This window comes from Sturnira hondurensis, unplaced genomic scaffold (assembly GCF_014824575.4).
Source record: "Sturnira hondurensis isolate 20B ecotype Veracruz unplaced genomic scaffold, ASM1482457v3 Scaffold0007406, whole genome shotgun sequence".
NCBI classification, from domain to species: domain Eukaryota; kingdom Metazoa; phylum Chordata; class Mammalia; order Chiroptera; family Phyllostomidae; genus Sturnira; species Sturnira hondurensis.
Genome location: NW_028080037.1, coordinates 16134500 through 16151968, shown reverse-complemented (window position 1 = coordinate 16151968; position 17469 = coordinate 16134500). Strand labels below are relative to the sequence as shown.

General features: G+C 43.4%; 1 protein-coding gene across 4 annotated transcripts in view; it reads right to left on the bottom strand.

The window, feature by feature from the left end:
- The window catches only part of NF2 (NF2, moesin-ezrin-radixin like (MERLIN) tumor suppressor), a 71378-nt gene extending 63819 nt beyond the window's left edge, over positions 1-7559 (bottom strand). For 3 of the 4 annotated variants that reach the window (XM_037052461.1, XM_037052463.1, XM_037052462.1), the window contains exon 1: positions 6969-7559. In XM_037052461.1, the coding sequence (XP_036908356.1) occupies positions 6969-7082 (114 nt within the window). In that variant the 5' untranslated portion in view covers positions 7083-7559. The remainder of the gene's footprint in view (positions 1-6968) is intronic. The other variant, XM_037052460.1, reaches the window with a different exon arrangement.
- Positions 7560-17469: the final 9910 nt, after the last annotated feature.

The window sequence follows — 17469 nt, the reverse complement described above, 5'->3', positions numbered from 1 at the left end:
TGGCTGTACCATTTTACCACCAACAGTGTGTGAGGATTCCGATTTCCCCACATTCTCGCCAACACTTGTTATTGTATTATAAGCCTTTTTATTCTAGTCATCCAGAGGTTGGCTCTCGTGGTAAAGTGGTATCTCGTTGTTCGTATTTCCATTTCCCCAGTGACTAGTGATGTTGAGCAAATTTGGGGGTATTTATTGGCCATGTCTATATCTTCCCTGGAAAAATGTCTCTTCAGATCCTCTGCCCATCTTTAATTGGGTTATTTGCATGCTTATCTACTGAACTATAAGAGTTCTTTATATATTTTAGGTATACGATACTTATCAGATGTGATTTGCTGTTCTTTTCATTTCCTTGGTGTCCTTTGAAGCACAAATTTTTTTTTTAAATTTTAAAGATTTTATTTATTTATCTTTAGAGGGGAAGGGAAGGAGAGAAGGAGAGAAATATCAATGTATGGTTGCCTCTTGTGTGTCCTCTGGGAACTGGCCTGCAACCCAGGCATGTGCCCTGACTGGGAATCAATCGGCGATCGTGTGGTTCGCAGGCCCGCGCTCAGTCTACTGCGCTACACCAGCCAGGGCACAAATTTTTAATCTTGATGAAGTTCATTTTATTTTGTATTGTTGTTCATGCTTTTAGTGTCAGATTTAAGAATCCTGTCTATGCCAAACCCAAAGTCATAAAGTTTCATCCCTATGTTTCCTTATCAGAGTGTTACAGTTTTAGTTCTTACATTTAGGTCTTTGACTCACTGAGTTAATTTTTGTATGTGGGGTGAAGTAAAGGTTACATTTCATTCTTCTACACGTGGCTACACTGTTATTTCGGCATAATTTGTTGAAGGGCCTATTCATTTCTCCAGTGAGTGGTCTCGGTACCCTTGTCAAAAACCAGTTAACCAAAGATACACAGGTTTACTTCCGGATTCTCAATTTTATTCCATTGATCTAATATGACTATCTTTATGCCAGAACTACACTGTCTTGATTATGGTTGTTTTTTAGTGAGTATTGATATGAGCAAATGTGTGTTTCTACTTTGTTCCTTTTCAAGATTATTTTAGCCATTCTGGGATCCCGGCAATTCAATATGAATTTTAGAACCATCTGTCAATTGCTACAAAGAAGGAAACTGGGATTCTGATAGGGGTTGCATTGAATGTGTGTAGATCAACTTGGGAAATACTGCCATGTTCACAATATTAAGTCTTATCCATGAACAAGGAATGGTCTCCCACTTATTTAGATCATCTTTAATGTCTTTCAACAGTGTTTTATAATTTTCAGAGTATAAATTTTTCACTTCTTTTATTAAATTTAGCCCTGGCTGGTGTAGCTCAGTGGATTGAGCATGGGCCTGTGAACCAAAGGATCGCAGTTCCATTCCCAGTTGGGGCGCATGCCTGGATTGCAGGCCAGTTCCCAGCAGGGTACACAGGAGAAGCAACCATACATTGATATTTCTCTCCCTCTCTCCCTCTCTTCCCCTCTAATAAAATCTTTTTTATTAGATAAATAAAATCTTTTTAAAAATTTTATTCCTAAGGATTTAATACTTTTTGATGCTATTATAATTTTCTTAATTTCATTTTCAGATTGTTCATTGCAGGTATATAGAATTACAGTTTTTGTATGTTGACCTTGTATCCTGCAACCTTGCTTAACTGGTTTATTAGTTCCCATTGTTTTTCATTAGTGGATTCTTTAGAGTTTGTATACAAGACCATGAAAGCAGAGAATAGAAATAGTTTTACTTCTTCCTTTCCAATATGGCTGCCTTTCATTTCACTGTCTTGCCTAATTGTCCTGGCTGGAACCTCCAGTGCAGCGTTGAATAGAACTGGTGAGAGTGGGTGTCCTTGATCATTCCTGACCTTAGGGAGGAAGCATCTAGTGCTTCACCATTAAGTGTAACATTAGCTTTGGGTTTTTCACAGAAGCTTTTTATCAGGTGGAGGAAGTTCCCTCTATTCTTACTTTGTTGAGTGTTTTTATCATGACATGCTGTTGGATTTTTGTCAAGGCTTCTCCTGCATGTATTGATCATGTGATTCGTTTATTATTCTATTGATATGATGTAACATTAATTGATTTTAGGATGTTAAAACAACTTTACATTCCTGGGAATGGTCAACTATACACTTGTTTATGGTGTATAATTCTTTTTATACGTAGCTGCATTTGGTTTGCTAGTACTTTGTGAAGGACTTTTGCTTCCATTTTCACGAGCTACTGGCCTCCAGTTTTCTTGTGTTATCTATCTCTGTTTGGTTTTGGTGTCAGGGTGATGCAAGGCTCATCAAATGAGCTGAGAAGTGGTTCCTCCTCTTCTGTTTTTTTTGGAATAGTTTGCAAAAATTTATCATTAATTATTCTTTGAATGTTTGGTATAATTCAGTGGTGAAACTGTTTGGTCCTCTAGTGGATAGAGTGTAGGACTTTCATGGTGGGTAGTATTTTTTTTTTTACTAATTTACACTCATCAGTTGTTACAGTTCTATTCAGATTGACTCTTCTTGAATCAAGTTTGGTGCTAACGTCTAGGAATTAGTCCCCATTCCAAGTTACATAATTCTTTGGTGTAGAACTACCATTTTTCTTTGTTTTTTCATGTCTTTTTTTTTTAGATTTTATTTATTTATCTTTAGAGAGGAAGGGAAGGAGAGAAGGAGAGAAATATCAATGTATGGTTGCCTCTCATGAGTCCCCTGCTGGGAACTGGCCTGCAACCCAGGCATGTGCCCTGTCTGGGAGTTGAAATTGTTTTTTCATGTCTTTTATTGTTGTATTCCTCCTTTACTACCTGCTTTTGCATTAAGTGAATATTTTCTAATGAAGCATTTAAATTTCTTTAATAATTTTTTCCGATATAATTAATAGATTTTTTTCGTGCTTACCCTAAGTAAGGTTTACCATACAATCCTGATTTATCTAAATTGCTTCAGATTTATACTAACTTAATTCCAGTGATATATAGAAATGTTACTCCTATATAGCTCCATTCCCTTCCCCTTTTGTAATAGTTATATATATATTATATCCAGTAAAGTTACAAATCTGGCAATACATTGTTATAGTTATTACTTTACCATCTGTAGTCATTTCTTTAGTCCATTATAGCTTTCCTCCCACCCACTCCTTTGTGCTGTTATTGGCAAGTCCAGTACACATATATTGCATTTCTGTTATAGTCCCAACAGTATATTATAACATACTTTATATAATTGCTTTTTAAATCAGTTAAGAAAGGAAAAAATATGTATTTATACTCTTTTATAACTATATAGTTACCTTTATTGGTGCTTTGTTGTTTTTCTTTGTAATGTGGATTTAAATTACTACCTGAGGTCACTTGCTTTTAGCCTGAAGAACTTCCTTTAGTATTTCTTGTAAGGTGAATCTTTAAGCATTAAATTGTTTTTAGCCTTGGCTGGTGTAGCTCAGTGAATTGAGCACGGGCCTGAGAACCACATGATCAAGGTTCGATTCCCAATCAGGACACATGCCTGGATTGCAGGCCAGTTCCCGGCAGGGGACTCACGAGAGGCAACCATACATTGATATTTCTCTCCTTCTCTCCTTCCCTTCCCCTCTGAAGATAAATAAATAAAATCTTTAAAAAAAATTCTCTGTTTTTGATTATATGGGAAAGTCTTTAGTTCACCTTCATTTTGAAATGTCCTTACTGTTTATAGCTAGCTGAGCTGGATATAGGATTCTCAGTTGGCAAGTTTTTACTTTGAGCACTTTAAATATGTTCTGCTGTGAGGTCAGCTGTTAATCTTATGAGGGTTCCCTTGTAAGTGCAAAGTCATTTTTCTCTTGCTGCTTTCAAGATTTTCTCCTTGTCCTTGACTTTTAGCATTTTTACTCTGATGTGTCTGTGAATCTCTTTGTGTTCACTGAGCTTCCTGAATGTATAGGTCATTGTGTTTCAACAAGTTAGGAAGGGTCAGCCATTATACTTTTAAAATATTTTTTCTCTCCTCTGCTGGCATTTCCATTACACATTATGTTGATGCACCTAGTGATCTATCACATTTCTTTGCTGCTGTGTACATTTTTCTTCATTCTTTTTTGTCTGCTCTCCAGCTTACATAATTTCTATCCCATCTATCTTCAAGCACACTAATTCTTCTGCCAGTTCAATTCTACTTTGAGCCCCTTTAGTGAATTTTTTTTTTATTTCAATCACTGTATACTTTCCAGCTCCAGAATTTTAATTTGGTTCTTTCAAGTAATTTCTATCTCCTTAGTGATATCCTGTATTTGATGCAAAAATATCATTATTCCTTCCATTTATTTCATTAATCATGCTTTCCTTTAGTTCTGTGAACATACTTATAAGGGCTACTTTAAAACCTTGTCATTAAATCTGGCATCTCGTCATTCTCAAGCAATATCTGTTGCTAGCTTTTTCCATTGTACGGGTCATACTTCCCTGTTTCTTTGCATATCTTATAATTTTTTGGTGGAAACTAGATGTTTTAGATAATATAGCAACTCTGGGGACTGGTGACCTGTTCTCCAGAGCTTGTTGTTATTTGCTTATGTATTTGTTTAGAGACTGGCTTCATTGTTTTAGTGAAATCTGGCTCCCTCACATAGTGTGGCCCATGATGGTGCTTCTCAGGGAGATGCATCTTGGAGTGTGCCCAAAGGTTTCAGTAGGGCTCTCTTTCTCTTACCACATCGCTGTTAATCTCCACTAATTGTGGTATATTGTTCCTTTATTTTCAACACTCCAGCCCTGTGGCTCATCGGATTATGTACCGGCCTAAGGATGCTAGTTTGATTCCTAGTCAGGGGACACACCCAGGTGGCAGGCCAGGTCCCCCGGTGGGGGCGTGCGAGAGGCAATCAATAGCTGTTTCTCTGGTACAATGATATAGCTTTTTCTTTCCTTCTGTTCCTCTCCCTCTTCTCCCCTCTATCTAAAAATAATTAATATATATTTTTTCAATGCTCCGGAACATAACTTACTCTGTAAAGTAATCCAATCAAAATGTGGCTTTTGCCCCAGGTGGTGTAGGTTAGTGGACTGAGAATGGGCCTGGGAACCAAAGGGTCGTTGGTTTGATTCCCAGTCAGGGCACATGCCTGGGTTGCGGGCCAGGTGCCTAGTGAGGGGGGTGCACGAGAGGCAACCACACATTAATGTTTCTCTCCCTCTCTTTCTCTCTCCCTTACCCTCTCTCTAAAAATAAATAAAATATTTTTTAAGAAGGTGGCTCTTTTGAGGGATCAGTTTCTGAGATCTGTGTTTGATATTTGTTCTGACCCCCCACAGGGCTCTTCCAAGCCATGCTATTCTCCCCCCACCCCCATCCTCTTCTGCAAACTAGCTGGTTTATAGTCCAGGCTGTATCTTTATGCAATCCAGAAATTGCCTTTCACCAACACCTCTACTGTTTTTGAGTACCCCCTAGGCATAAACTTCTCCATACTTTGTTGCAAATGTAGTCACCACTGTTGAGTAGAGATTAGAGGCTAAGGGTTTTTTAAAGTCTGTTTCTTTCTCTAGGCAACATCTCTGAGCTCTTGGTGGAAGTGGGGAGGGGGCACATACCAGCCTGGGGTCTTCTCAGTTTACCTCTCCTGGCTGGAACCATCTCACAAGCTGAGTGTGGGCCAAAAGTAATGGGGGCCCAGCATTCTCGGTGTGCCGCCCACAGCACAGCCCTCATTCCATAAGGAAGAAGCCCCGTCTTTCCACTTTCTATCACAGTCTCAGCAACAAGTAGCCTCGGGCAGAATGAGAAGCACTGAAGTCCTCCTCCTCCTGGTAAGAAAGCCTTCTGACTAGGAGCTAAAGGGAGGGGGAACCCTGTGTTCTGAGAGTCCCCCCCCCAACCCTTGCTAAACTGGGAGCAGGAGGATGGTAGAGGTCTTGATTCAAACACCACACATTTTCATCTTCCTCATTGATTTTCATGTATTTCCTTGAATAGAGGTTTCTTGGCTTGATGTTTGCCCTTAGCACCATTTCCAGAGGGCTTAAGTTATTGGGTTTTTATTTTTATTTTTAACCAGTTTTACAGAGAACCAGGTCAGTGGAAATCCTCACACTGTCATGCTGGAAGTTAATCCTATCTGTAGCCGCTTTTGTGCTATAGAGTAGAGCTGAAGAGTTGAGTAGTTTGCAACTGAGACCTTATGGCCTGCAGAGCTAAAAATATTTATTGTGTGGCCCTTTACATAGCAAGTTTGCCAACCCCTGACTTAGGTCGCCGCTGCCAATGCTGCTGGTCCACAGACCACACTTTGAGTAGCAAGGGCTTAAATTACTCGAGAGACAGCACTGTACTGGCTAAAAGCTTGATTCAAACCCCACCTCACCATTGACTAGGTATATTATGGTTTGGGGCACCTACCTCACTAGAGTATTGTAAGATTTAAATGTATGAGTGCCTAATACTTTGAAAGTATTCAACAAATGATAACTGTTATCATCATCGTACAAATTGTATGGGAAATTTAAGTATTATAAGACACCATCTCTTTCCTCAAAGAGTTTTCTCCAGAAAAGTGAAGTTTTGGAAAAGGAAAACAAGTATAGATTTTTCCAATAAAACGAGATGCCTTTTAATACCTGGGGTACATAATAATAAATATCTAATAAAGTAAAAATTCTATAGAGCTGGAGCTTAAGTCTGACACTGAAAACTGCAATTTGCTACCACCAATGTTTCTAGCCTCTTGCAGTATGAATGAAAATTTTCCGGAAGTGTTTCCAAATCCAAAAGCCCTATTGAACAAGGCAGCAATTTATCTTTAACATAAGGATTTGGGCCTAGATGGCTCCTTCCGGTTCTTGCCATCTCTGTCTATATTCAGAGACGATAAAACCAGAATCCCTCAAGTTTCCACCTCCCTGGTCGGTGCCGCACTAGGGCCCGAGGAGCGGGAATTCCGCCAAGCTCCCACCCAGCTGCAGCCCGTCGGGGCTGCGGGCCGATGATTACCTCGCAATTAAACTCCATCTCGGCGTCCATGGTGACAATCCGTACGGTGAACGTCTTGGGCTGCTTCCTCTTGAGGGAGCTGAAGCTCATGCGGGAAGCGATGGCCCCGGCCATGGTGCGGGGCTCAGGCCCGGGACCCTCGCTTCCCGAGGCCTGTGCTCTGGGACTGTTAGCCCCCCTGGAGGAGCTGCACAGGCCTCAGGGCTACCATGGTGCCCGGCCGGCCGGCCCGAAAACTGTCTGGACGGCGCGGGCCCCCAGCGGCCAGCATGGGCCGCGAGGACCCTGCCCCTGGGACGGAAAAGGAGAGTTGCGGGGCAGGCCTTGACGGCCGTGGGGACGGATCGAGAGAGAGGACCGACGGGGTGGGACCGGCCCGGCGCTCTGGAACTCGGGCCGGGGACACTGGGGTCACCTGAGGACGGGGTCCCTAGACGGCTGCGGCCCAGATTCGGCGCGCCTCTCAGCGACTGATGGAGGTCTCAGGGACGCGCTGCAGCCGGGCGCGCACGTGCGCGCGTGGCTGTCACCGTCCTCGCTCCGCGCGCCCGCGGAAAGCGTCCCCTCCCCGCAGCCCCCGACCAGCTCTCCGCCCCGCCCTCAGGGCCGATTACTACTCAAAACGCAACCTAACTTGCGGTTATGGCTCGGGCGCAGCGATTGGCTTAGAATTCCCAGGAAGGCGAGACTTTGACTCTCTGCCCGCCTTCTCCATAAGGACTCCACCATTTGGAAGTTTGGCTGTAAGAGGAGGCGCGGGCCTGGGCTCTGCGTTGACTGGCTATGGAGGCGGTCGCTCCGAACGCCTTTGTTCGTAGTGGTACGCCTACTCTGGCAAGACTGGTTGAGGCGGCGGATTCCAACGCGCCTTTCCTGGGAAAACGCGTAGAGGCCGGCCCCAGGGCGCGCGAGTGGGTTTCCTCCTCCCAGGTCCTTTCGGAGCAAGTACGCCGAGTATGACGCCCCAGGGGATCCTGTTTAGGACATCCTGCGGATAATCCTGTTTGGTACTTAATAATTATATATACTGACCAGTGTTTCTCAAACTTTTAAATCACTTGTGGAGGCTACTTAGGTTGCTGGCGTTCTCCCACAGATCCTTCTGCTTCTCTTTAGGAGAAATAGTGGTTATTACCGAGGAGGGGGTAATGATTGTACCTACCTCGTGGGTTTGTTGAGGATTTAAGCGAGTTAATATAAAGCTTTAGAACGGTGGCTGGCACTTACTAGTTTGAATCTTGTGCAACAGCTGTTTTTGTAGGCGCAAAATGGTCAAAAATGAAAGCATTTCTCACTTTGTACTCTACGATATCTATCTGCGAACTACATATGTGAAGTATGTAGTTCTTTTAAATGTCATCAAAGGTTATAAAGGGGGGCGGTGTGAGATGGGGGAGCATAACTCTGTATTTAAAGAATAAATCCTATTTTTAAATAGCTGGTAAGGGTTGAATAGAGACAGGTCCAATTTCCTGTGTTTCAGCTGAGCGGTAAGCACTCCATAAATATTAACCATCACCTCTCCTCTGCAGAGGAGGACACAGAGGCTCAGCATGAGGGAGCACCAGCTGGCTATCACCCAGCTAGTGAAAGGGGAAGCTGAGACTACAGCCCATACAGAGCCTGCTGGTATTACTGCACTGCACTGCACTGGTTCTCTGGCTGTGACTGCCAAATTGCAACTGTTGTAGCCCCAAGAACCATGAACTGCATGGAGCATTTAGCAGACGCTGTTGCTAAAACTATACTAATAGTGTAAATCTATCTAGCTCTTGTCTGTGGGCCCCTGCCGTGACAGGAAGCATCAGCCAAGCCCCAGGCATCATTTGCTGGCAAACCCAGAGAGGCTGCTGTTGTGGAATTTTATGTCCTATCTAGTGCTAGCAAATTCACCCTGCCAAACTGATTGTTCAAGAAAAACGGTCCTGGGCCTAGGAGTGTCTTCCTTTTCATTGCTTCCGTTCTTCCCTGTAAGTGGGAAAACCAGGCTGGAATTTCCCATGGGTTCCCCCCGAGGGGCAACGAATCAAGGCCTCAACCTAGGGGCTAAGACTGCTGACAGAAAGTAAGAGACTCTGGGGATCCACTGAGGAGTGGCAGGTGGAGACTGCAGGAGCTGAAAAGGACACGATGGCCAGTAATAGCTCATTTTTATGGAAGGCTTACTAGGTGCCAGGCACTGGGCCTATTGGCCAAACATACTGAATGTAAAAGTTCCTAGGGACACATCCAGGTAGATATATGGGTCTGCATCTCAGAAGGGAGGCCAGGGCCACGCATAAAAATAGATGTGAGGGAATATTTTGCTGGCCCTAAAAGTGCCATTCACAAAGAATAAACAGATGATAATAGTACCTACAAGAGGAGGATTTGAGAAGGAATAATTCAGTTGGAGCTCATTAAAAACATCTGGCACACAGGCACCTGTTAATATCTATGTGTTGAATGAATAAATAAAGAACATGGGGCCCAGGCTGGTGTGGCTCAGTGGATTGAGCACAAGCCTGTGAACCAAAGCATCGCCAGTTTGATTCCCAGTCGGCACATGCCTGGGTTGCAGGCCAGGTCCCCATTGGGGGGCTTATGGGAGGCAACCACACATTGATATTTCTCTCCTTCTCTTTCTCTCATCCTTCCCTTCTTTCTAAAAATAAATAAAATAAAATCTTTAAAAAAAAAGAACATGGGGAAATACTATGGGATCAATATTAATAGCTACCACATAAGGCACTCTACAAAGTGCTTTGCATGCTTTCTTTTGATCTTTATTAAAACCGTATTTGGTAGGTATTATATCCCTAGTTTACACATGAGGAAATTGGCTAAGACTGAAATGAGATAATTTGCCCAAGATCATAACTGTTAGTGTAAAAGGGTGCAGCCAGGTGCCCCCCAAAAGAAGGGTTTGTAGCCCTGGCTGGTATAGCTCAGTGGATTGAGCATGGGCCTGTGAAGCAAAGGGTCACCAGTTTGATTCCCAGGCAGGGCACATGCCTAGGTTGCAGGCCAGGTCCCCAGTAGGGGACACATGAGAGGCAACCACACATTGATGTTTCTCTCCCACTCTTTCCCCTTCCCTTCCCCTCTCTTTAAAAATAAATAAATAAAATATTTTTTAAAAAAAGAAGGGTTTGTAATGGGGTCCAGAACTCAGCGTGTCCAGGAAATATTAGGAAAAAAGCATACATATAGGATGTCCTGACCCCCACAAGTCTGAACTGGGGGATGGGACACATGGAGCAGAGCCATTGAGTTGTTTTGAATATCAACAGTTTTGCAGCTAACCTCTAGAACAGTCACTTAACATTCCTATAACCTTTAACTGGGTATAGATATGTTAAGTAGCTGTGGCCATGCTTTGAGCCAGGAAGAAGGGAGTGACTTCCACCCAGGATATTACTGGGAGGCAACTCCCCCTGGTTACAGCGCCTGCGTGAGAGCTTGGAGGTGATTGGCTCCGTACCACAGGGCCGCACATGCCTAGACTTAACCATAGTAGCCCAGTAAAGCTGGAAAAATATGGGAATGCTGGTAAGTGTAGCCAATTGTGGGAGGAGTCGGAAATGGTGGAGCAGAGGAAGATTGTCACTGGGATTTAAACTCAGGCACAGGAGCCATGACAAGAATCATCATGCGGCTTTGGGTCTCCCTTTGCCACGCAGCTTAAGAAGCGGGAAAGCAACACGTAGCAGTGATGCAGGGCTCTCCCTGAGCAGTTTGGAAGGATGCAGGAGAGACACTGCGGGAAGGAAAGAGGTGAAAGGACTCTTGCTTGTGAGCCATGAGAAGGTGCCACGTGGTTTTGGAATAAGAACTGAAGATTCTGGTGACACACCTGGTGGTGCTGGGAACCGAGGGCGGCCTGCCAGCTGAGCACAAATTACTGGGAAGAGCCAGGGGCTACACGAGCCACAGACTTCTATTTCTTTTTCTGAGATATAGTACCCCAGACTGGCAAAGGGGGAAGGAAGGACTGTGTGTGTTTGTGGTTGTTTTAAGGGACTTTGGGATTTAATGAAGACATTAAGTCATTACTCTTATGTCTGTATAACTTTTGAATAAATAATTCCTTTCCTTTTCACCAATCTCTGACATGGTGAGCTATAATTCCCTAGGCGAACCTAGTACAGGGGACCCCAGGAGGAAGGGGGGTCCATTTGGTAACATTGTACGACCCCTTCTCTGGTGGCCAACCAGGGAAAATCATGGAAGACCACATACGAAGTACCTTTAAAGTATTACAACTACTTGTACATGCTCAGTAAAAGCCCACCAAAACTAGCCAGGAAGGATCCACCCTATAAGAATAGAATCTCTCTAGCCCATGAGGTCAATCTCTGCTTGGAGTTGGCCTGCTCCCATGTTCTATGCTGTAAACCCTGGATGTTCAGTTCAATTCATTGTCCCCATCACCAAGAACATCTTTACCTGTGACAGTAAAGATGCAAAATCCAGGACTATTTTAATGTAAATTTCACCTGATTTAACATTTAGTCCATTCTTTCTGAAGATCGGTGGTTGTCAAAGTGAGCTCCCTTCCCTCCAGAAGATATTTGGCAATGTCTAGAGAATTATTTTGGTTGCCACAGCTAGGGGGTGCTCTTGTCCCCTATGGATGCTGTTAAACATCTCACAATGCACAGGACAACCCCCTTCCCACAACAGTTATCCAGTCTTAAGTACTAATAATCCCGAGATAAAGAAATCCTGCTCTAGAGCAATGATCCTTTTAATTTTTTGAGTCAAAAACACTATTGAGAATCTGATGTAACCGGTGGACTATCTCCTCAAAATAATGCGCATATACACAAAAATGTTGCATACGGTTTTAGGAGGTTCAGGGAAAGACTTGTCCAAAGCACATCTGTAAACCCCAGATTAAATCGGCTCATCTCAACTATTAAGTCAACTGGTCCTGCTTCTAGATTGTGACATCACTGCCCAAAACTGAACTCTTGTTTTTTGGCGACTTACAGAATTACCTTTACTGTATATTGACTTGAAATCAGTGTCCCGCCCTGAGAGTATGAATTAGAAGGGACAGCCCTGAGGATTCTGACCTTTACAGTAGAGATTTAGCTGTGAGAGGGTCACACAGCATCCTCTCAGTGGAGACCCATGGGAGAAATTCCCTCACTCCAGCACTCGTGTTCTTGTGGGAGGTTGGTTTGCTTTGTATTTTTTAAATGAATTTTATTGTGTTTTTCCTTATTTTATAAGTAATTCACGAGCCTTATGAAAAGGAAATGGAAAACTAGCCGAGTGGTAAGCATAATTCTAAAATGTCCCCCAATGGCCCACAGCTTTGTGTAACCCTCCACTTTGGGTGTGGACAAGACCTATGGATATGTTGGGATATTAGTCCCATGACTGTGTTACTTTATATGGCAAAAAGACTTTGCAGATGCAATACCTAATCAGTTGTACTCATCTAAAGGGAGATTGTCCTGGGTGGGACTGACCTAATCAGGTGACTCTTAAAAGGGGATCTAGAAGTCAGAGATGGAGTCAGATCAGCTTGGAAGAAAGCAAACATCCATACTGTGAACTGCCTATGAAGCCATGTAGCACGGAACTCTGGGTGGCCTCTGGGAGCAGAGAGTGGTCCCTGTCTGACAGCTAGGAAAAGAACAGGGTCTTCAGTCCTACAACTGCAGCCACCTGAATTCTGCCAGTAACCTGAATGAGCTAGGAAGAGGATCCTGAGCTTCAGATGAGAACCGGGAATGGCTGATGTTTTGATGGCAGCCCTTTGAAACCCAGAGCAGAAAATCATGCCACACCATGCCTGGAATCCAGACCCAGGATTCCAGACTCATTCAAGACCCATGAGATAAATGTAATTACCACTAAAATTGTAGTTATTTGTTACACAGCAATAGAAACCTGATACATGCAGAAAGAAAAGGCTATTTTAATTTGCATAATCCACTAGCCTGCTGCTTTTATATAGTATATATTGCTTTGTGATTTGCTAACTTTTCACTCATTAATTTTACAAACATTTTTTCATATCATTAAATATTCTATAATATAATTTTCTAAGGGTTGCATAGTAACTTCCCAAGTATGGATGTAAATGTTGGTTTTGGGGGGATTTTTTCCCTCTCTCTCTCACACACTGTGAACCATGTAACCAATCTTATTTCCTTCTTGGCATTAGAAGCCCAAACCTGAATTCAGCCTTTGGCGATAAATTGTACCTGCTCTTACCTTATTTTTGGCTTCATCTTACTTTTCCTGCCCTTATTCCTCACGTTGCAGTAGCTTTCCCTACCCATGTGCTCTTCATTTGTTCCACTAGCTGTTTTTCTTTTAACACAGTTGTGGAGCCCTTACCTAAAGGCTTTTTGTTTATTTGGTTTTCTTAGGTCAATTCTTTATGTAACAAAGTGTTTCTTACATATATATCATTTTTAAACTTTTATTTTGAACTAATTTAGACTTAAAACTTGCAAAAATAGTTTGTCTGTTACATCCCTCACTCAGCTTCCTTTAATAGTAACATCTTACTTAATCACCGTACAATTATCAGAACGAAGAAATTAACATGGATACAAATACTATTAACTAAAGGAAAGACCTTATTCATATTTCACCAGTGCTTCCACTACCATCCTTTTCTGTTCCAAGATGCTGTGCAGGGTTTCACATAACATGTGGTTATTTCTCCTTATTTTCCTGAAGTCAGTAACAACTCCTCAATCTTTCCTTGTTTTTCATGACCTTGACAGTTTTAAAGAGTACCCACCAAGTATCTGCCAAAAGTCTCTCACTTTGGGTTTGTCTTATGTTTTCTCATGATTGGACAGATGTTCCAGATGTATTTTCATAAGCTGTACCACATTCTTTTGGGAGTTGGGTGGAGATAGAAAGCAAACTGCAAGGTTCTGGCCTGTCTGCAGCCTGAGGCTCAGGAGCATGCCTAGACTCATTCAACGTCACCTGGCCCAGGTGTCTAGCTCCAGGCCCCTTGTCTTCCAATGACAGTTTGTGCTGCATGCAACAAAGGTCCTTGTGGCCAGCAGGCACTAAAAAAATGAAATGACTGTTTTGGGCCTAAAATTCATGCTCGTGCCTGATTTGCAATTTGCTGCTGTTTGTGTGTGTGTTTACTATAGTCGGTACTTTGAGTCTTGAGCTGACATTCTCTATTCATTTCCAAGGCCACAACAAAGTTCCACCTACTGGATGACTTAGAACAACGGAAATGTCTTGTCTCAGTTCTGCAGACTAGAAGTCTGAGACCGAGGTGCCAGCAGGGCCAGGCTCCTGTTGGGAGCGTCCTTCCTTCGCCTCTCCCTGCCTCTGGTATCCCCAGACAGCTGCTGGCTTGTGGCAACCCTCAACCTTCATGTGGGTTCTCCCTGTGTATCCTCACGTCATCTTCCCACCGTCCGGGTCTGTCTGTCCTCTGTCTGTCCTTGTGTCCAGATTTCCCTTTTCCATAATGCTACTGGTCATGTTGGGTTAGGGCCTACCCTGTGACCTCATTGCAACTTGCTGCCCCCTATAAAGACCCTATTACCAAACAAGGTCACATTCTGAGGTACTGACTGAAGTTAGGGCTTCAGTAGTTCTTTCTTTTTTAAAAAATATTTTATTTATTTATCTTTAGAGGAGAAGGGAAGGAGAGAGGAAGGAAACATCAATGTATGGTTGCTTCTGATGCATCCCCTGCAGGGGACTGGACCCTGCCGGAAACTGGCCTGCAACCCAAGCATGTGCCCTGACTGGGAATCGAACCGCGATCGTGTGGTTCGCAGGCCTGCACTCAATCCACTGAGCTACACCAGCCAGGGCCTTCAGTAGTTCTTTCTTAAGGGACATGAGTGAAAAAAGCACTTTTTAAAAAGCTTTTATTTATTCATTTTTAGAGAGAGGGGAAGAGAAGGAGAGAAATATCAATGTGTGGTTGCCTCAGTTGCCTCTCCTGCACCCCGTACTGGGGACCTGGTCCAAAACCCAGGCATGTGCCCTGACTGAGAATCAAACTGGCGACCCTTTGGTTCGCAGCCCACGCTCCATCCACTGAGCTACGCCAGCCAGGGCAGAAAAAAAAAAAAGCACTCACGTTTCTCCTTTACTCACACATTCACAATACTTCTGAATCAAAGTGCATGTGTTTTCCACATCAGCAGTTCTCTTCAACACCAGCTGGGTGTCCTATAATTCAATTCAAGTCTGACACTAACTAGAGCTATAGGGCAGACCCCACAGGCTTAAGACTCAATCCCTTGAGACTTCTCGCCTTCCAGATGCCAATCACAGTTGTAGGTTATCTATCACCTGTACTTCTGACTGACTGGCTATACGTGGGGGTCCTGTGATATCCTTCGTGAATTTGATAACTGGCTAGGATGTCTCACAGAACTCAGGGAAACACTTGAGTTTATGGTTTATTATACAAAGAAGGACAGAGGTGCACACCCAGATGAAAAGATATACAAGACAAAGTCTGGAAGGGTCTGAGGAGCAGGAGCTTCTGTGCGTCTGGAATTGGGGTGCATCACTTTCCAAGCACATGGAAACCCTCGGAACTCTCTACTTTTGGGCTTTTTATGGCGGCTTCACCATGCAGGCATGATCGACCATTAACTCGATCTCCAGTCACCCTCCCTTTTCAGGGGGGTGGTGTAACAGGGTGCAGCCAGGGGGAGGGCCCAAATAGGGATTTGTAATGGGGTCCAGAACTCAGTGTCCAGGAAGTATTAGAAAAATATATATATATGGGATGTCCTCACCCCCACAAGTCTGAGCTGAGGGATGGGACACATGGAGCAGGGCCATTGAGAGTTGTTTTGAAAAGCAACAGTTTTGCAGACAACTCTAGAATGGTCGTTTAACATATTTGTAATCTTTAGCTGGTTTCATAGCTATATTAAACAGCTGCGGCCATGATTGGAGCCAGGGGGATGGGAGTGACTTCAACCCATGATGTAACTGGAAGGCAACTCCCCGTGGTTACAGAGCCTGCATAAGAGCTTGGAGATGATTGGCTCCACACCACGGGCTACATATGCCTGGACTTAACGATGGCAACCCAGAAAACCTGGAAAAATACAGGAATGCTGGCAAGTGTAGCTAATTGTGGAGGAGTCGGAAATTGTGGGGCGGAGGAAGACTGGTGCTGGGATTTAAACCCAGGTGCAGCAGCCAAGCAAGTGTCTTTTTGGGGAACCATGTGGCTTGGGCAGAGAAGAACCACAGGCTTCTATTTCTTTTTCTGAGATAAGGCACCCCAGACTGGGCAGAGAGGAAAGGAAGGACTGTGTGTTGTGGGTACTCTAAAGGACTTTGGGATCTCAATGAAGGCATTGAATCATTACTCTTAAGTTTGTGTAACTCTTTTAATAAATAATCCCTTTCCTTTTCACCAGTCTCTGGCATTGAGAGACGTCTTTCCCTGGCGGCAGGCAAGGCAAACCTAGTACGGGGTGGGAGACCCCCAGAGCACAAGGGTGGGTCCATTTGGTAATAGGATGTCATTTGCACCCCACCCCAGTCTGTTCTGTAACAATGGGAATTAGGGCTTAAAGTTCCAAGCTTCTAAAGATGACTTTATCTTTCTGGTGACCAGCCACCATCCAGAAGCCCACCAAGCATTGCCTCATTAGAACAAAAGATGTTCCTGTCACTCAGGAAATTCCAAGTGATTCATGAGCTAAGGTCAAAACCCAAATATTTGAACAAAAAGATCTACTAGTGCTCTTCTCACTTAGTGAATTACAAAAATTTTAGGAGTTCTGTCTCCAGAACTGGAGGTGAAGACTCAATATATAATTTCTTTATTTTAAATATATTTTATTGATTATACCATTACAGTTGTTTTATTCCCCCCCCTTCATTCCCCTCCACCCGCACACTCCCTCCCCCACCATTCTTCCCCCCCTTAGTTTATAACCACGTGTCTCAAGTTCTTTAGATTCTATATTTCCCCCACTATTCTTGCCCTCCCCCCTATCTATTTTCTACCTATTGTCTATGCTATTTTCTGTGCCTTCTCCCCCCTTCTCCTCCTCCCACCCCCCTCTTGCTAACCCTCCATGTGTTCTTCATTTCTATGGTTCCACTCCTGATCTAGCTGTCCTCTTGGTTTGCTTTTGTTTTAGGTGTGGTTGTTAATAACTGTGAGTTTGCTGTCCTTTCACTGTTAATATTTTTCATCTTTTTCTTATATAAGTCCCTTTAGCATTTCATATAATAAGGGCTTGGTGATGATGAACTCCTTGAACTTGACCTTATCTGAGAAGCACTTTATCTGTCCTTCCATTCAATATATAATTGCTATTAATTTGCAGGACACAATTCACCCCATAACACTCCCCATCCAGGAGCAGGCTGCAGGGACCATTCTCACACCAGGACAGCTGGAGAGGTCCAGGAAATTCACATCTTTTTCAGGAAGGATGCTTTGCGTAAACTTCACATTATTCAAAATGTTATATACCAAGAACATTTTCCCCCCATAGGAATAAATGTAAAGTAGGCGATCAAATGC